General features: G+C 26.3%; 1 protein-coding gene across 1 annotated transcript; it reads right to left on the reverse strand.

Moving 5' to 3' along the window:
* Positions 1 to 8825: 8825 nt before the first annotated feature.
* Positions 8826 to 18567, reverse strand: LOC145839375 (obg-like ATPase 1). Its single transcript, XM_082946950.1, has 8 exons — positions 18402 to 18567; positions 17184 to 17294; positions 15227 to 15370; positions 14609 to 14749; positions 13908 to 14045; positions 10400 to 10534; positions 10043 to 10178; positions 8826 to 9246 (listed from the first exon to the last, which is right to left on the reverse strand). The coding sequence occupies exons 1-8, from the start codon at positions 18540 to 18542 to the stop codon at positions 8990 to 8992; spliced, it is 1203 nt and encodes a 400-aa protein (XP_082803076.1). The 5' UTR covers positions 18543 to 18567; the 3' UTR covers positions 8826 to 8989.
* Between the last annotated feature and the right edge of the window lie 2397 nt (positions 18568 to 20964).

A 20964-nucleotide genomic window follows, 5' to 3' on the forward strand; every position in this document is an offset into this window, starting at 1 on the left:
TCTAGGACCTGGTGCACGAAGAATCTTTCGGTTATCAATTCGCATACCACAAACACCTTTCAACTTATTGTCCAGGACAAGACGTTATAGTTAATTGCTATGTTTTAAGATTCCCTTTTACTTAATAATTTTGTTATGATCTACTTTAAGTCTTGATCTCAAATTGTCGAAAGTAAATAGCAAAAAGTAACTATCTCTAACTTATAAATACGAAGGTTTAACAAAGTTTAAAACATTAATTAACATTATTAAAAAAAAAAATAGAAATGTTTGCTTATTTGATAAAACTTTAAATTTTTTGCATTAAACAAACTATTAGTATTTTAGGAATGTTTAAAAGTAATAACTCAATTTGTAGCACTAATTTATTCGTGTCCAATAAACAAATACATACATGTATTTTTTTTGTAAAACTCTTAAAGTTAGGGTAAGGGTTAGACTATGGGTTATAGTTAGTGTTAGAGTACGCGTTTAGGTAAGCGTTAAAAAATAAAAGATATAAAATTAGTAAAAAAACTCACTTACGGTAATCGGTAAAAAACTGCATGTACTTGAGGCGGGGACGGTTTAAGTTTGAACGACAGTAATGTAAAAAAAAATAACGAAACTAAATAAAAAATTACCGAGTAAGAGTTAAGAGTAAAAGTTAAAGTAAAAAAAAATGGAATAAACTAAACAAAAATAAAAAACAAAGTTACCGACTAAGGGGTAAAAGTGATATTAAAAAAAAAGAGAAAAATTAAATTAATAAGAAAAAATAAGAAAAAAAAACTACGGACTAAGGGTAAGGGATAATGGCAACAGTGGTAAATAAAAAATATACTACTTTTATCAAAAAAAGAGCAAAAAAAATAAATTTTTGACCCGTGCAAAAGTAATTCTTTGTGCAAAAGTGTCCCTTCGTGCATATTTGACACCAACTCATTTGGAGTAGCTGCAAATATGGCTAAACTTTTCAAGCCTTCATATTGAAAAAAGTGCAAGCTTGCGGTGAAACTTAATGCTAAAGTTTAGAGTTTACTTGAGTTGAGAGTTTTTTAATTTATTATAGAAAATATACTGATTTCATAAAACTTGGAAACATAAACCTAGTATTAAGTACTATTTAATTATAGGCATATTAAAAAGAAATTGAAAACAGCCATTAATCACACGCATTTCGTGCTTGATGCACAAAGTAAAAAACAAATAGAAACTATTTTGAATGAAAAGTAGATTTTTTTTAGATCAATTTCTACAATATACTTGTTACTCTATTTTTCTCTCGAGGAAAGAGCTCATCTTGTTTGACAAGATATATGAAAGTCGTAAAAATTAAATTAATTAAAAAAAAATAATAAGTTTCTAGAAAAAAAAGACTTAAAACAATAACTTACTTAAAACGTCATAGAACCATTAATACTGTAAATACTTAGGTATTAAAAAACAAGTAAAAAAAGCCTACACTCGCAAAAAAAACTTCTACACTAGCTTAAACTCTAAAAACAGCTAAAATAAAGCTTTTAAATTTTATTTGACTCAAATTTTTTTCAATTCAATTTGAAATTTTTAAGCTGTAAAAGCTCAGTTTTTTAATAGTTTTGTCTAATACTTCTGTTCACTTTTTTTTAAGGAGTTAATAGTATTTGTCATTTAATATCCAAAATTTTATTTATTTTTTTATACTTTTATAATAATAAGTTATACAAGACACAAACTTTCAAAAACACTAAATATATTTCGATCAATTCTCTTCAGTAGAGTACAATGTGACAAATGATAAGATTTTACACACTTATGTAATAACCAAGTAATCAAGTAATCATAAAGTAATCTAGAGATTAATAAAGACAAAAGTAGTTAGTAAAAGTTAAAACCAAATAAGTCTATTTTCGTTATAATTGATCTACAGTAAAACTAAACATAAATAAAATGAAAACAATTCTTATAAAATGTTACGAAAATAAAGAAACAGTATAGTCAAAATCTTTTTGCTTACATAAAACAGGTTTCCTTAACAAAATACAAATGGCTTCTAATTTAATCAAATCAAAAACATTGCTACAAATTCAATAATTTTGAATTTATCTATATTATAATTGTTTGCACAAGTTGTATGAATCAATCTTTAATCTAATTAATTAACTAAATGTTCTGAAATAGATGAACGTTTAGACGCGTTTAAAACCTTACCCGGTATATCATCTTTCTTATCTGACAGGCAAAAATTCTCTACACATATTGGTATGTGTTCTTTTATTCTCTTCCTTAGATGTCTAGCTGTTAATTCAATGTAACTTGCTGTACAACAGCAACTGTACTGGTAGATTACCATACTTTTATTTAATTTTGATACTGGATCCTTACCACCTGGTGTTATTAGTGGTTTAGAGGTAAAAACAATTCTAGGGTCGCTGCATAATAAGAATTTCTTACTAATTGTCTAATTTTCTTTTCTAACATCTCTGAGCTTTTATTAATAAATGGAATTTTCAAAGTAACTACACATTTTTCCGGTCCTATTGTCTTTATTTATTCAAATTTTTTTTTGTACTCTACTGAAGAGAATTGATCAAAATATATTTAGTGTTTTTGAAAGTGTGTGTCTTGTATAACTTATCATAATATACTAGTCACTTATCTACCAATATTTTTGTACTTTTGTTTTTTTTGTTCGAAAGTTGATTTATTTGGTTACATTAACATTGGTTTAGTCTAGGTTTTATCATTTTCTATTTGGATACACTTTTAGATTATTCTTTAAGATTACTATTTTGAATTAAGTTCAGAACACTTAAAAATTTTTATCTTTTATTTTTTGTTATGCTTACATTTTTTTTTTTCCTTTTTTAGTATACAAATGTAAAAATGTAGTTATAGATGTTTTTACTTTAGCAGAAAATAAAGTATTTAAATAGTAAGCTAAGATAACTGTTCCAAGCAAGCTTAAGTTTTTTTGTTGTTGTTTTTTTGAGGAAATTAAAGAAAAAATTCTTCTTTTTATGTTTGCAAATTTTGCTTGCTTTCTATTATTAGACTAGGACAAGTATTCAAAAGAAAATAAAATAAAAATAATATTTTAAAATAGCAGGAAATTTGTTGTTGTTAATATCATTATTGTTAAAGTTATTATAGTTTTTTACCTTTTTTCTTATTAAAAGCATAAATTTTACAGTATTTATCTTATAAATAATATATTTATTTTATAAAAGTTAAGTTCAGTTGTTATAAAAATCACTTCTTTAAAGTTCTTTAAAAAAAAGTAACAATAGTTTATTTAACTATTCAAATTTAAAGTTTTTTTACTGTTCAAGTTAGATTATTAAATAAAAATTACCTTTTTAACAAAAACACTCATAAAAAAAATTTTGTAAAAAATTTCAGCGTATTACATTTTACTTTCTTTAAAGAAGTTGTAACATATAATTCAAGTATTCACCGTTTGTTACTAGTGTTGTTTATCTACTTTTAAAAGTTAATTAAAAATTTCATATATATTTTTTAGTTCATATGATACTAAACAAGACTCATAGTACACTATTAAACACAAAATTCAGTTAATTTTCGTTTAGTTTTATTTTTCTTTTCGTTTAATTGATTGTTTATTACTAAAGATCTAAATATTTAAATGATAAAAAAAACTATGTGTAATAGCTCGTAAGAAACTTTATAAGCATGTGGTTTACAACTCGATAACCGAAAGGTTCCTTTGCACATCAGGTCTTCAGACCGAATTTTTGAGCGCTTTTTTATCGTTCAATAAACAATAATAATAGAACTTTTTATTATAAAAAATTGAATAATATAAAAGATTATAGTTGCTCTGGTGGAAAACTGGGTGGTTATTTTAGTACTAAATGGGAAAAAATCACTTGATGTACAATTTTCACATAAAACTGTTTATTTAGCAGCTTTAAAAGGTACGCCTTAAATACATGACTGTCTAATTAAAAACTCAAATCAGTTTACCGTGATTTATATGCAAACTTTTAATGTTTATATGTCAAAGGTATTAGTTAGTGTTTTGTAAGAAAAATAACAACTATTAGTGTAAAAGAATTTTCTAGTACTTCGTCTGTTTGCAACAATTAAACTGCAATGTCCAAAATTTATATGCTAAACTTTGCAGTTTAATTCTGACACTACTTGGTATGGTTAGACTAAAATTTTCCTTAACCTTTGTTGGTCGTTGCCCCGTTGGGCTTACGACTAGATTAAACGAAGTGGCCTTTTTGAAGATAGCGTAGTCTGTTAATAGTAAGACTTTTTTGTTCAATTTTTCAATTTTAAATAGATATGGTCCAGTTAAAAGATATATTAATTACAGCAACACTAATACACTCACTCTATAATACTTAGCTCTCAGTAAAAGATATACTCTTTTTTTTTGCAAATAAACCCGAAATGTGTCAATTGATAAGACTGAAATTTAAAAGAACTGTTTCTGTCTACAAAAACCAAATGTTTATCTAAAAAATATTCACAATATTATTGTTTAATAAGATAAAAATTAATTCTTAAATTCGACTTTAAAAATCTAAAACCTTTACTTATTTAGTTAGACTGATAAATTTTACTATTATTGCTTGAATTTAAGTAGAACTATGGGTACAAAAAACCAAGTAATTATTTCGTTCTAAAAACTACTCAAACAAAAACATTTCTACATTTTAAAGTAATTTTTAAACATAAAAAAACTTAACTATTGTTAACATTTCAAAAAAATACTGGTTTAGCCTGACGCTTAAATACCCTGAATTTCACATAATTTTAACAAAAGTAAGTTTTCAAGCTTAGTAAATACCAAGTATATTTGGGAACGGGTCTAAATTGCGCGAAGACAAAATTGCCCGAGTACAAAATTGCAAGAGTGTACAAAAATGCACGAAGATATTTTTGCACGAAGACTAGTTTGCACGCGGACACAAAATTGCACGAGGAGAAAAAATTTCACGAAGACTTCTATGCACGGAAGGTCAATTTTGCACGAGTTACAATTTTGCACGGAAGGTCAATTTTGCACGGAAGGTCAATTTTGCACGACAGACAGTTTTGCACGGAGAGTCAATTTTGCACAAAAAATACTAACTTAAAATAACTAAATAAAAAATATATTAAAGCCTTCATATTCTATGAAAAAAATTATAAGCATGTATACGTGTAATTAATTTTAATTTAATTAGGTTTATATAATTTTTTTTTTCATTTAATTTTTTTAAATTGAAACTAAATTGTTGTGTTTAAAAACTAATATAAATTTAAAATGTTTTCTATAAAAATAAAACCAGAAATTTTATTTAAAAAATATACCTTATTAAAGAATAAACATGTATTGATGTAAACTTAAATTTAATTAAAGTTATACTAAACTTCCATATGAAATAAAACAAGATTAAAAATAAAACTAAATAAACAATATTTACATGAGTAGGTGTTAAAATTGCACGAGCGTACAAAATTGTACGAGGGGACAAAACTGCACGAAGATACTTTTGCACAGAAAAAAAAACGAGCATGCGAAATAGTGAGACAATTAAATAAATTTAGAAAGGAGAAAATCCGTCTGATGAAATTTTTATTGTGCATTGTACAGAAAGTTCTGTTACGGCTGTGTACTTCCACGAACTTTACTTAGCTTTTTTTTTAATATAAAAGTTTTAAACATAATTTGTATATCATTACTTTCTATTTGTCTAAACTTTATCTTAGTTACGTCACTATTTGCACGTATTTACTCTAATTAGATCTTAAGTTTCTCCTACTCAGTTTTTTCTCTTTATTTAACCCAGAATTGCGAAAAAACACTGTCAGAAGCAATTTTCTTCTTACGTTTTTGGAAGAAAAAGGAGATACAAGCTTTTAACTCAAACGAAACAAAATAATACAACAGCTAGAATTAGTCAATTTCTATTTTTAACAAAAAATAATTTATAAATAAACAAAACTCTTTTTGATAATTATATTTTAATAACGGTTAGAATCTAGTTTTTATTTGTATAATTTTTATGATTGAATTTTGTTTATTATTTAGTTTGTTCATTTTGACTTTTTTAATACTTTTATTTCTTTTAAATTTATTAAATTCTTATCTAATTTATTTTGACTTTTTTTTATTAATTTTGGAGATTTATTAATGTATTTATTAATTTTTATAAATCTTATTTATTTTTTTTTAATTTTATTTAATATTAAGTTATTTAATTTTTCAAATTCTGAATTTTTTTATTATTTATTTTAATCTATTAAACATTTAGTTTCTATTTCTTACTTGAAAGTAATTTTTTTTATTTCGTTTTATTTTTTTTAATTATTCTTTGATTTGTTATTTTCTAATTAATATTTTTTTTTTGTTATTAATTGATTTGTCTTTTTTTACTTAATTTTTTTATTATTTAGTTAATAAATTTTGTAATTCAAATTTTTCATTTATATAATTGTTAAATATTTTTAGTCGTATTTTTTTATTATTTATTTATAAAATTTTTTAATTTTTATTCTTTTATTTTTTTAAATATTATATAAATTTATTCGTGCAAAAGAGTCTTCTCGTGCAATTTTGTCCCCTCGTGCAAAAATGTCTACGCGCAATTTTGACACGTCCCTGGGAAGGAAACAAAATCCGTTCAAAACTGACCCTCCGTGCTAAATTGTCACTCGTGCAAAAATGACCCTTTGTGCAAAAGTGTCTGCGTTCAAAAATATACCCTGCGCAAAAGTGTCTTCTCGCAACTTTGCGCTCTTGTGCAAATTAGTCTTCGTGTAAATGTATTTTCGTGCAATTTTGACGCTCGCGCAATTTAGACAGCTACCCGTATATTTAGTGATTTTTTTAAAACAAAAAGTTAAATTAGTAGTTCAGTTTTCTTTCTTCTTTTAAAGTTGATCTTGTCGTTTTACTTAATACGGCTAGTATTTCTGAATGTTTTGAAAACTACATAAATATTTAGTATTTTATTTTTTAGTCTCAATTTAGTTAAGACATATGTTTTGTTAGTATTTACAAATAAAATTAATTCACAACTTAACATAAAATTAAATATAGCAGCCTACATAAGATTAGTGCAATAAGGAACTACCTGCAAATTAAAAGTATTCACGAACATTAAACTATCTCAATAAGTCTACACTCTGTTAATCTTTGATATTAGAAGAAAATAGGTTAGAAGTTTGCGAATACTTTTTCATAAAAATGACACCCATTATCATAATGCATTAAACTAATTTGTATTAACTAACAGTCTCATCTAGTTATACTTTTCATGCAGCTATGTAAAAACTTTAGTTTAATAAATTCTGTAAATCAGGGGTCGACTACTTTTTATAGGTTGCGTTTTTTTAGAAAAATCTCTTCGCGTGCCGCACTGCATTGAAAAATTTCCGCAGGCCGCAATTTTTATTTAAAATTAAGGCAATCTATAGAAAAATGCTATTATCAGGGTGGCCAACTGTTTTAGAACTGATCCTTTCAGATTTCTTCTAGGTTTTTAAAAGTATACATTTTTTATTTTATTTTAGTATGGAATTAAGTTTAGGTAAAACACGGTTTTAAATAGTATAAAAATATAGAAAAGATACTGTGAGGGTATACTTTAAATGTTTAAAAAAAACTGATGATGACAATCTTTTTTCTCTATGATAGAATTTTTGTGTCAAATCCAAGTCTTGCTACTTAACATGTAAAAATTGTTTAAAACTTCAGATTTCTTAATTACTTATGTAAAAAATTCCAGGTTTTTCAGTCTGAATTGTCAAATTCCAGGCCGACCTTAAAATAAACTAAAAATTAAGTAAATATTAAAATAAATTCCAATTATATTTTTTAAACTAAGAGCTGAACTACATGTTTTAATCAGAACCTTTTTCAATAATTAAAAAAAAAGTATGTTTATACTGAAAGGTACTTTTCGCGGGGCGCAGTTTGCCAATCCCTGCAGTAGATACTCATTATTTCTCTTGTATACTTCTTAAAATAGTTTTGGTTTTAATTTGGAGTTTCTAGGTGAGAACATATAACTACAAAAACACAAACAACGAAGTAAACAGCTTCAAAGTTCACTCTCCAAAACTTATATTATTCCAGATAGAGATGAGCAATATACTGCTTACAGACAGGATCCCACAAGTAAAAGCAAGTTCATTCGGCCCTCATCTAAGTTTTAGTGTGGTTAGATAAACAAAAAAAAACTTGTAAATTTACAAAAACACGGTGGCCCGCAAAAATTCATGTTTAATATATATGGTCGGTTGTGTAAAATCGCTACTACGTCTGGCCGGCCAACTAGAGAAATTGTCTACTGCGGTTCTAGAAAGTAATAACTTCAAAAATGTATTTAAATTACAATAAAACGTTATAACTTTAAAGGTTTTAATAGGGTTTAAGAATTTAAAATGTATTTAAGGATTAAGGAGAAATTTTGATGATGGTTAAAATATTCCAAGATAGTGACAAACTGCAAATTTAAAATATATTCACCAGAGCAATTACAGTTTTATCATTTTTGATTTTTTCAAGCTGTTTTAAGCAAAATGATTTTCAATTTTCTAATTCTCCTTACAAGAACAAACAACTAAATAAATAAAAAAAGCTTGTTTGGATATAATTGACACTTGTTTTCATGACTAAAAAACTAAGTTTACTATTAGGCTTACATTTAATATAGCTAAAAACTATCAAGAAGCTACTACTTTGAAATAATGTATTGGTCATACATAAAAGAGGTGATCTATGTGAGTAACATCGCTTCCCTGAGAAACTGTTCTCTACAATAGCAACAAGTAACCACTTTAACTGTGTAAAGTAGTATAGCTAACTTAGTTTGAAATTAAGTAAAAACTAATAACTCATAGACATGTTTTAACTTTTTTATTGAAAGGTAAACAAGATAAAATTATCCTAAACATTTGGAAACTTAATGTTCTAAATAAATATTCTTAAAACTAACACCTTGAAATTTATATTACAAAAACATTTCATTAAAAACTGATCCATCATATTATACCATGGAAATTTTCATTTCTTTTTGGGAGCGTTGGGAGTGTTGAACTTGAAGTTGATGATGTCTCCGTCTTGCACCACGTAAGTCCTTCCCTTCTGGTGGTACTTTCCTGCCGCCTTTACCGCCGCCTCGCTTCCGTGCTCCTTGAAGTCGGCGAACGGCATCACCTCGGCCATGATGAAGCCCTTCTCGAAGTCCGTGTGGATCCTGCCGGCCGCTTGGGGCGCGAAAGAGTTCTTTTTGATGGTCCACGCTTTCACTTCGTCTTTACCTGTGCGTTTTTTGGTTAGTTTGAGTCGATAAAGTTTTTTGCCAATAGTATACAGCAGTGCTTCTGAAATGGGGTTCCGCAAAGCCTTTCGAAATTTAGAAAAGAACATTTATTTAATTAAACATTTTATGTAAAATTAAAATTAGGGGTTCCGCGGAAAAGTTGAACTTTGGAAAAGGGTTCCGCCACTAGAAAAAGGTTCAGAAGCACTGGTATACAGGGTTGCCACTCGTTTTTTCAAATTTATTTTTCCAGGTTTTCCAAATTTCTTCCAGGTTTTTAAAAGTACACATTTTTGGGTGTGTTTTTAGTTTTAGGTTGATTTCTATATAAGAAACTGTATTAAATAGTATAAAAACATTGAAAAGATACTGCGAAGTTACTTTAATTGTGTTTTTTAATAAAAAAAAATTTTGATGATGACAAAAATCTTATTTATATAATATATTTTTTGTGTCAAATCGAAATTTTACCAATGATGATGCTTAAATTATTAAAAATCCAGGTTTTTTCAGGTATTATGATCAAATTTCCAGGTTTTTCCATGTTTTTTTCAAAATTTCTCAAATTCCAGGTTTTTCCAGGTTATTTTTGCCTAAATTGTCGAATTCCAGGTTTTTCCAGGTAAAGTGGCAACCCTGTAGTATAGCTTTTATCTTAAAAAAAAACATTTATTTACTTAGACTTTGTTGAAAGAGAGCATTAAAACGTCAACAATTTTTTTAGACAATTAAAAAAACTTTCAAAAATAAAAAAGCCAAAGTAATTTGTATCCAAAACACTATAATAAACAAACCAGCGGTGAAAAAATACTCGAGTCCGAGAGCTTTGAAGCCGTTGACGACGATTTTGTCGAGGTTGGACTGCACCTTGCCGTCGTACTTCTCCTTCAAGTAGCTTTCACGTTCCGCATCATCCGCCATGTCCATCAGCTGCAACAAAAAGTTTTAAACTCTACGTTTGGAAAGTACTTGTTATATCAATGTAATTATGACACTTATAAAAAAAACTTTATTTCGACTTAAATGTGTTGTGAGAGTTTTAAAAAAGTTGGGACGAACTTACTAAGAATAATTTTTAAATGTTTTAATGAAAAAAATATTCGAGCGGACAAAATACTTTATGAATTAAAACTTAAAAAAATTCAACTGACAGTATATTCGAACACTCCACTGAAGGGGATGAGGAGAGCTTTGGGATCGAACTCGTCCACCCACTGCTTGATCTTCATCAGCCACTTGTTCTTCTTCCTCGCGTAATCCTTCTCGCTCAAGTTCACCAGGTATATCTGTGCATGATTTTTATAAATTTTATATTTGATAAATTTGTAAATGGATTTGTAAACTATTTTAAAAATATCAAATTTGTTTTAAAGTCGTTTTAAATATATCTTTAAATTACTGATAAAAAGATAACTTGGTACATAAATAAGATGTTATATGATTATGAGTAGTGAACTCGTATAACTAAAAATGTTTTTTAAATCTAGTTCTTTCACGTCTAAAGCATTAACTAAAACTGAACTAAAAATAAAAGCTTTTAATATAAATTTACTTTAAAGCATTCACAAATTATAGTCACTTAATAAAGTATTGCGTGGGTGGCTTGCAGTAAAGTTAGACTGATTGTGTGTAAGATTAGTTAAAATGTTTTTTATGACTTAAAGTTAACAATGCTAGAATGTTCAAGTATGAACTATTTAATATTTTTCTTATTGACACCGGTGATAAAAGTAAAGACAAATTACGAACACAATTTGCATAACATTATGTTCCCAATACTATAAAAATCAAACTTTTAGGTATAAATGTTATGCAAAGCTGTAATTCTAGAAAAAAATCAGTCTGACTCACCTTATGTGTAAGGTGATATAATAAAACTAATTAAACCAGCAGTAGTCGAAATATAGTAACTTAAACAGCCAATTGAATTTTGATATTATTTTTTGATCTAAAACACCCTGGTAGAATGATAATTAATAAAAAAACAAATTATATTTCTTAAGAGTAAGTTAACTCAATGCCAACAAAATAAGATTTAACTTGAGAATTACATGAATATTCAAACCAACTTAAGTTTTGTCAAACAATTGAACATGAGGGTTTAAAAAACATTGAAAAAATACAAATAAGCTCAGTTGGCATGATTTTTTTAAACTTCAAATTAGCCGCAGTGAGTATCAACATTGTGGACAGTATAAGATTGACGAAGGTTGAATTAAAAAACACTAGTATGAGAATCACAAAATTATTAAAGTTTATATTTAATTTATATGTAAAAGTCTGAAAATATTGTTACCTACAACTTGAAATAAAATACTTTTGTTTTAAGAAAAGTAAATCTGGATTTTTTTAATTTAATTTTTTTAAACATAACTTTGTTAAGTTTACAGGGTTGCCACTCGTTTTTTCAAAAATTTTCCAGGTTTTTCAAATTTCTTCCAGGTTTTTAAAGGTACACATTTTTGGGTTTATTTTTAGTTTAAAGTTAAATCTAAGGTAAGCAACAGTGTTTAAAAGTATAATAAGATTAGAAAGATACTGTAAAGCTACTTAAAATGTGTCTTTTAATAAAAAATTGTTCGGTGTTAACAAATATTTTTTATCTATGTGATAAATTTTTTGAGTCAATCCAAAATGTTACTACTGAACATGTTAAAATTCTTAAAAATTCCAGGTTTTCTGTTCAAAATTCCAGGTTTTTACAGGTTTTTTCAAAATTTCTTAAATTTCGGTTTTTCCAGGTTATTTTTGCCTAAATTGTCAAATTCCAGGTAAAGTGGCAACCCTGAGTTTAAGGGCATAGGGGGGGGGGGGGGGATAAACACCTTTTTTTGGTTTTTGATCTTATTTTATATAGTTTTTACTAAGCTACAAGACGCTTTTTACAGATTTAAAAATTTCAAAATAATTTTTGAGATATAGCCGGTCAAAGTCGGAGGCAACAATAGGTTCCTTATGGGAGGCGCAAACTAAAACGGCAAATAACTAGAAATCACTAAAAATCTATCTCCTCCTACGTTTTTTGAGATAACTACCTCAAATTTTCAGGAAATGTTTCTTGCAATATTTAAAAAACTCTGTCGGAACAGAATTTAAAAAATTAAAAAATTTAAATTTTATAACAAAAAAACAAAAGAAAACTGTTTTTTTGTTTATTTTTTATATAATTTTTTTTTATGTATTTTTTTTAAGATTCCTTCCGACAGAATTTTCTAAATATATCAAGTAACATGTCCTGAAAATTTGAGGTAGTTATCTCAAAAAACGTAGGAGAAAACAGATTTTTAGTGAAATAGTCTATTTTTGCTGTTTTAGTTTGCGCCTCCCATAAGGAACCTATTGTTGCCTCCGTCTTTGACCGGCTATATCTAAAAAAATATTTTGAATTTTTTAAATCTGTAAAAAGCATTCTGTAGCTTAGTAAAAACTATATAAAATAAGATTAAAAACCAAAAAAAAAGTGTTTACCCCCTATGCCCTTAAACACTTTATTTTCATTACAACAAGTTTAGTTAGCCAAAAAAAAGTTTAAAGCTAAGCTGAACTTACGAAGTTATATTAAAAAAAAATCAATACATAGTCACCCTTTAGGAGTGTGGCAGGCTCTCTTGAATGTGATATAATTAAAAATAAAAACTGTTATGTTATTAAAACTTAGACTCATAAAACACTCTGCTTATTACTACACACTTCAATAAAGTTTCCAGAATAGAAACTAGTACAGGGTTTAATGAAAATGGAGTTAATTAAATTAACAATGTAAAAACAGAAAGTTTTATATGTAATAATAACAAAATAGCAAAATTCAAGATAAGATACACCTTTTTAACCACAGCTGATTTAATATAACTGTACTCTGTCACTTAAATACTTTTTAAGTAAACAATGTACTTATTTCTTAAATGAACCTATCATATGTTAATAATGTATTAACGTAAGCTCACGTTAAGTTAAGTTACTTTTTCGATCATTAGACATGATACAGGAGATGATTATAGTGATATATAGCCAACAGAGTTGCCACTCTAACAACTAGGTTACAAAAATTTCGCATGTGTTTATGGGTTACATTCGTAAAAGTTCTTAAAATAAATTAAAGTATTAATAGCAGAAAAATAAAGCTCTATTCTTTTTTTGGAGAAAACATATTGAAATAAAAATAAATGGTCATTAGAAATAGCATACTTTAGAAGACTAACTTGATTTGATGTCATTAAAACCTAAACTAAAACTAGAAAGATATTATAAAAAAATCAAACAGTTTTACTTTTCAAGTTCAAACTAGACTTAAGTAGTGTTAACCCGCTACAAACAGAGTGAGAAAAAATGCTTGTTAATTTAGAGATATCTTGATGGTTACTACTATAACAGGAACACAAAGCATAGTTTAAGATATTTTACAACAGAAAAGCAAAGATTTTATTTTTAAACCTTAAAAGTAAACAACTTAACAATAAAAGTTAAATTTTTTCATACATATGCAAAAAACTGTTTTGTGTATATGTGTTTACTAATTAAAACTATTATCAAATTCACTTTACCTAGCCATTACTTGCTTATTATATACAATATGAAGTATTAGAGTTAAGAAAAAAACATAAAAACAGGTTTATAAATAATTATCATGACCAAAACTAAATAAAACATGTTATAACGAACCTGTGGCTTAGCAGTAAGGAACAAGTGTTCATTGAGAATTTCAATGTCCTTACCGCTCCATTCTCCGCATCTTACTGGCTTCTCCTGGTCCACCAGCAACACTTTGATCTTCTGCAGTGTATCGAACTCTTGCTTGTACTGAATTAAAAAACAACATTAGATACATTAATTTTGTTTATTTCAACATGAATATTCATAAAAATTAAACGTGATTTGAGTTCCATTTAAAAATAAGTAGACAAAAGGTTTTTTTTTTTGGACAGTATTAAAAAGATCAAATAATAGTTTGGTTCAAATTTTTGAATGTTTATCATAAATGCAAAATATAAGTAATTTTAAAAAGTTAGTTATTTTTTATCTATCAGAATTGCAACTTTATCTCATTTTCATTAATTGGAAAAGAAACTAAATGTTTTCTTGGTATTTTCGACTAATTTTCTACATACCATAAATCTGCTAATACTTTAATGGTATTATTTACTAGTAAGATGCATAAAGACACTATTTAAGCTTTCTAAAGTAGTTTTAAACAATTACGAAAATGTTTTTAAAAATCCTAAATATTTCAAAAATAATAAAACTCGTATTAGTATGAAAACATTTTACAACACTAGCAATATTTCTAAATACTTTCTAAATGCAATATTCTTAAATTTGTTTTTTTAAGTTTATCAACTTAGAAATAAGTAATGAGTACAAACCTGCTTGTTGTTTCCTCTCGTGTAGACCTTCTCCACTTCGGCCAGTCTCTTATTCAGATGCTCCACATCCTTCAGTCTGAGTTCTTCTTGAATGGTGGCCATATCGCGAACCGGGTTGACTTCTCCGTCAACGTGCACAACCTTACAAAAATAATCAATTACAATGTTTGCAAGTAATAATACTTTCAGAGTCATGAAGAAGTAATTTTTATAAGTATAAGTTCAAGTACATTTTATTTTCATACTCTTTTTTTTTTGTTCTGATTTATTTTTTATTTAATTTCAGCAGTTTTGTTAGTTTAAATTTAAGTAATATCAATATTGTCAATAACTCTTTTTCAAGTTATTAAACTTTAGGATTCATTAACAAAGCTACAATATGAGGCAAGTTTTAAGTACATTTACTAGCATAATATCTTTTTTTTTTAATTTAATAGCAATACAATCTTAGCATTTCAAATAGCAAAAAAACTTAGCAAAAAGTGGATTTTTACAATTAACAAATAATTGAAAAGTATTGAATATAACTCGTAAAGTTCTTTTTGGAAAATCTGAAATTCAAATTACTACTGGAAAAATATTATATATTTTATAACTTCTAGTAAAAAAATAAACAACCTCTTTGTCGTCAAATGCTCTGGTCATGTGAAAAATGGCATCACAACTCGAGATGTTGGATAAGAAAGCATTTCCTAAACCGGCACCTTCAGCTGCTCCTTTCACTAATCCTGCAATGTCGACCACATTCAAGAATGCTGGCACCTGTCAAAAACATACTACTATTACACATCTAACGTAGTCTACCAGGTTTACCAAACAACTCGGCTCGGCTGCAGTTGTAAGGTTTTGAACTATTTTTTCATTCATAACAATATGCAAATGAGGCAAAATGGTAATACAGCAGAATATTATGAACATCTATAGTCTATACCCTTATCCTTAACTTACCCAAATATATAAAAAAATAAACAAAAAAAGTTTTATTACTAAAACTTAAATCAAAAATATGCAAAATATTAGCTAGACAGAGGCGACCTTAGAACTGCAGCCGACGAAACTAACTTTGCTTAGTTTAATACAAACTTTACCTTGTAACTTTAAAAAACTATTCGAAAAATCATCATACAATTTATAAATATAATTTCAATTTCATTGGTTATTAAAGTTTAACAGAGCTTTAATTTTATTCAAAGAGTGAAATTAAAAAAAAAAATTAAATTTATTGATAACTTTATAAGTTTTATTTTAAGTATTCTTTTTTATCAGTGTTAATTTTTGAATATACTTTATGCAATTGGTTCTTAAAAGTAAACACAACTATGAATTGTACAGTAGACATGGTTGCCACTGATCAAGCTGAGAAAAAATTTCCTGACTTTTTACCAAAATTTTCCTGAATCTTCTAAATCAAGCTCTTAAATTATACTTATTCTAATATACATAATCTAACACTTGAAACTATATAAAGCTGTCAATCTAATTTTAATACAGGTTAAAAACAACAGTTTTTTGCTGAATTCTATCATCAAACTTCCAGTACATCACTTAAACCATCTGTGTATGATTGATGTTTGTAATAACAGCTCTATCAGCAAAATACTTGTATTATCACCTTATAAACACAGCTTGTCTGAAAAAAGACACATTTTTTTAGCATTTCCTAGCATAAATGTATCTAGATAAACGAACGACATATAAGGAACTTTTAAAAAGTTTTATAAAAGATATTCTACTAGTTTATACCAGGTGAAGGCATTGGAAACAAAATTAAATATTTTTGTAAATTACTAGGGAAATTTTTGAGTTTTTTTCTGACTTTTAAGGACTTTTAATTAATTTTTACCATTTAAAGGCTTTGGAAAACAAGGAATTTTGTAAATTTAAACTGACAAAATCTAATTTTTTTTTAATTTTATCAAATTTCCTGACTTTTTTTCAAAACCCCTCATTTTTTCCTGACTTTTGTCATTTTTAAAAATTTCTCCAGACTTTTCCTGATTTACTGACCAAGTGGCAACCCAGAGTAGACTAAATATTTGGTTAGTAATGAGAACACGTTACTTATTCATTTATCATTGATCTAACTTTTAGTTAGTATACTCTATCTAAAAAGTGTTAAAAAATTTTTAAGTAACTTCTGCACAAGTTTTGTATTAACAATAATTAAGAAAATTGAATTACACCATATGTTACTTTATAAAAATAAAGAACAAAAATGTTAATTGTAGTTTACAAAAAACCCTAATCTTTAAAGATTAACTGTGCTAATTTTTCAAAAGCAGTAAAACCATTAGTTAAGGGTTTACAACACAAAGTCATTTTATTCTAAAATTGGATAAATAGATTTATATAAATTTATACCAACCTAATTATTTTTATCACAAAAAATTCACACAGAGCATGTTAAAAAAGTATCACTTGTTTTATGTTTGTCATAAACAAAGTAAATATATATTATAAAGCAAGTGTTATTTACTCATAAAAACGTTTTTAAATATCATAAAATATTACTTTTTTTACAAATTTAATTGTATCCAGCTATTATTTGATTACAAAGGTTTAATTTTAAAAGTACCTTGCTAGCAGGTTTGTGATACTTGCAAAGAAACTCCCACCTCTCATCAGGAACGGGAACTCTGGACTCGTTGGGGTCAATTGTGCAAAAAGGAAAATTTTCTGCTTGTGCCTGTAGTTACAAATACAATTTATCATTAACAAGTTTGTCAATATATCATCCTAGTGTTCACAAAAACATTTCTTTGGCTCAACTTTAATAAATTAAATAATTAATCTTAACTAGTTGAATGATTAAATCACTTTAATTTTAACTTAAAAGCTAAAATGTTTTATGTAAATTTAAACAGATATTGTCATAAAAGATATAAAATATTTGGAAGTTGACTTACAAAAATTAATAACTTGAATGTTTTAAAATACTATAAAAAGCCATGGTGACTAAAAAATAGCCTAGCCTGAAACATTAAAAATGTTATTATGAGTAAAAAACCTAAAAATTTACTACTAATCAAGCTTGAATTGTTAAAAATCAATATAATAACAACAAAACTTAATTAACATTAAGAAGAAAAATCTTTATTTTATAGAAATAAAAAAATAAGAAAAGCTAAACTTTTTTTTTTTAATTTAATATTTTTGTAAGTAGTTTAAACTTGCCAGAGATTAACTAGCCTTATCATGTTGCAGCTCTCCAGATTAAATGAGTAAATAACATATTTGCAAGCATAATACATAACTAAATTATAAGTTTTGAAATGCCACATAAATAAAATATTTCTGTTAATACAATAATAACTAATAAAATAACTTAAAAAATGAGGTGACTCCTGTTAAAGGAGAATTTAAAAATTTTAGTACAATTTTCATGTTTTATGAAAACTATTTGCTATTTATACTTCTAAAAAAATAAAATTTAATATAGCTCATATAACCTTTTTGGTAGAAGTATAACATGGTATAAACCATACCATTCTAAATAAACATATAAAATATATACACTTTAGTCTACTTTCAATTCTACAAAATTCTATACTTGACCTTAAACATTAAAAGATTATATAGTCTAACTCAAAGAATAAATAAATATAAAGTACAATAATTGAATATAATTATACAGCATCTTTAAATTCTTAAAAATTATAACAAGTCTGTAAAAGTACAGGCTTAGTTCAACTACTTATACAATCAAATCATAATTAGTATAACTAGAAAAATTATGACCTAGTACTTAACAGACAATAGGACTCACAATGAAAACAAATAGAAAATATTTAACCTGACTTTTTGTCAACACATTAAAGAAAGTTGACTTTCCTACATTTGGGATACCGACAATACCAATCTTTAAAGAAGTTTTCAATCTTCCCAAAATAAGTGGTGGCTTTTCAACTTCCTTCTTCTTGTTTTTAGGTGGCATGATTTTTAAATGATTTTACTTGAAACAATCTAAAACATTTTTATACTAAAATAAAGAATTAAAAAAATTTACAAATTAATACTTTTATTTATTAAAGCAAAAAACTTTAGTTTGGACTCAGGATTGCCACAGATCAAGCTGAGAAAAATTTCCTGACTTTTCTAAATCAAACTCTTAATTCAAGCGTATACTAAAAGAAATAGTCTAACACTTGAAACTATATAAAACTTTCAATCTAATTTTAATACAGGCAAAAACAACAGTATTTTTGCTGAATTCAACCATCAAACTTCCATTACATCACTTGAACCATGTGTGTATTATTGATGTATTTGCAATAAACAGCTCTATCAGCAAAATAATTCTATTATTACCTTATAAACACAGCTTGAATGAAAAAAGACATAATTTTTTAGCATTTCCTAACATAAATGTATCTAAATAAACAAAACAACATATAAGGAAATTTTACAATTAAAACCTTAAAAGAATAAAGAACTTAATCAAACAGTGTATTTTTTTATTATATGTATTAAAATTTATTTATTCCATTTCTTTATTAGCACATCAACCTCTTCATCTAATGAAGATATGATTTTCGTCATCTGGTCTGCATTCCACTTCATTTTCTTGGCAGTTAAAACCATTTGCCTCATTCTTTTTAAATCGTTCTTACTGCTGCCCCCTACACTTGTCAAAGAAAATCTTTTCTCTAAATCTAGCCACAATTTGAGGGCTTAATTTCTTTTCTTTTTGCACTCATTTATTTTTACCTTAAAATTTGCTGCCTCAATTATTTGCTAAAACAAAAAACACTTTGATTCTAAAATTATGCTAGATAAACTTTTGTGTATATATCAGTTTCATTATGAAAGTGCCTTGCTATATATCATCAATACTAAAAAGCTTACAAAAACTGCTTGTCCAAGTAAGGTAGTTGTTCAATATGTTAATAGAAAATTTTTGCAGTTTTATAAAGGATATATTATTAATTTATACTAGATGAAGGCATTGGAAATTAAATAATTATTAAAATTTCTAGGAAAATTTTCAATTTTAGTCTGACTTAAAAGGATTTTTAATTAATATTTTGCCATTTGAAGGCTTTAGAAAATAAGGAATTTTGTAAATTTAAACTGACAAAATCTGTTTTTTTTTAATTTTGTCAAATTTTCTGACTATTCCTGATTTTTGTTGTTTTTCTTTTAGTTTTTCCTGACTTTGTGGCAACCCTGTTTGGTCTTGTTTATTTTATTTTTCATCAATGTGTTTTTTAATCATATGCAACCAATTTTTTTTAATTATTTAATTTCTCATAATAAAAATCTTTAATTAAGTACAAAATATTTGGTTTAGCTAAGAAATTAGTCCCTCAGCCATACTACTGACTAAATGGTCTGTAAAATGTTTAAACATGTTTGAACGCTTTAACGGATTTCATAAATTTTACTTTCATAGTAAATAAAAAATAACAACAGTAACAAAATATTCAAATTAAAAAAACTAAATTTTCTAGACTTAAAATTGACAAAAAGTTTAAACGTTTTTGAAGTATATACAAATTTCAGTAACTTTATGTTTATAGAAAAACTTATATTAATTAGGAATTTGTTTATTAATATTTAGGTCTTCTTTTTAAATACTTTAATCTACTAAAAGACTTGAATAAAATGATAATATTAATGGTTATAGGTAAATCATTTATACTTTTAATAAATGAATTTTTGACCATTTGAATAAAATTTGAAGATTAGCATTCTTTAATTTAAGGCATTTTTCTATCTGCTCCAAAAGTACATTAAATTATTACTGTAATTAAAGAAAATATTTAAAGGTAACTATGAATTCACTTTTTGTAATATTTATTTAGTTAAAATACTTTTGTTTTTATACATTCTGTTAATCATATTAATAAAGCAAAATGAAAACTTATATAAAGTTATAAATAAAATAATAGCAACTAAAATAGGCAAAGAATTCTTATACCTGGTAAATAAACACTTTGACACAAACCACATCACAAAATTTTTAACAGGAACACACTCAAAATTTCTTATAGCTGTATGGAAAATTTTAAAACAAAAATTCTTAAACACAATAACAAAATATTAAACAACCTAAACTTCAAACAACAAAAAAAAATCTGCAACTGCAAGAAAGAAAAAAGGCCCGTTAAACAATAAATGCCTATCAAAAAATATAATCAACCGAGCAACTATAAAAACAGAAGATATAACAAATTTTACGTGGGTTCCACTAGTACAACATTTAAAAACAGATATAGCAACCATAAAGCAAGCTTTACTAACAAATTAAAAAGGAACAATACCAAATTATTGAACTATATTTGGGAGTTAAAAGACACAAAAAAAGACTATAATTTAAAATGGGAAATACTCTGCAGAACCAAAACAAAACCGAA

The sequence above is a fragment of the Thalia democratica genome, chromosome 6, assembly GCF_965202585.1.
Source record: "Thalia democratica chromosome 6, ktThaDemo2.hap1.1, whole genome shotgun sequence".
NCBI classification, from domain to species: domain Eukaryota; kingdom Metazoa; phylum Chordata; class Thaliacea; order Salpida; family Salpidae; genus Thalia; species Thalia democratica.

Excerpts from the sequence above, each read along its gene's own strand:
- LOC145839375 (XM_082946950.1), bottom strand. The coding sequence starts at position 18,542 with ATGCCACCTAAAAACAAGAAGAAGGAAGTTGAAAAGCCACCACTTATT. Across the intron at positions 14,750-15,226 it reads GAGCATTTGACGACAAAGAG|GTTGTGCACGTTGACGGAGA; the intron begins GTTGTTTATTTT and ends TATTTTTGTAAG. Across the intron at positions 10,179-10,399 it reads GTGGAGTGTTCGAATATACT|CTGATGGACATGGCGGATGA; the intron begins GTCAGTTGAATT and ends TTTTTGTTGCAG.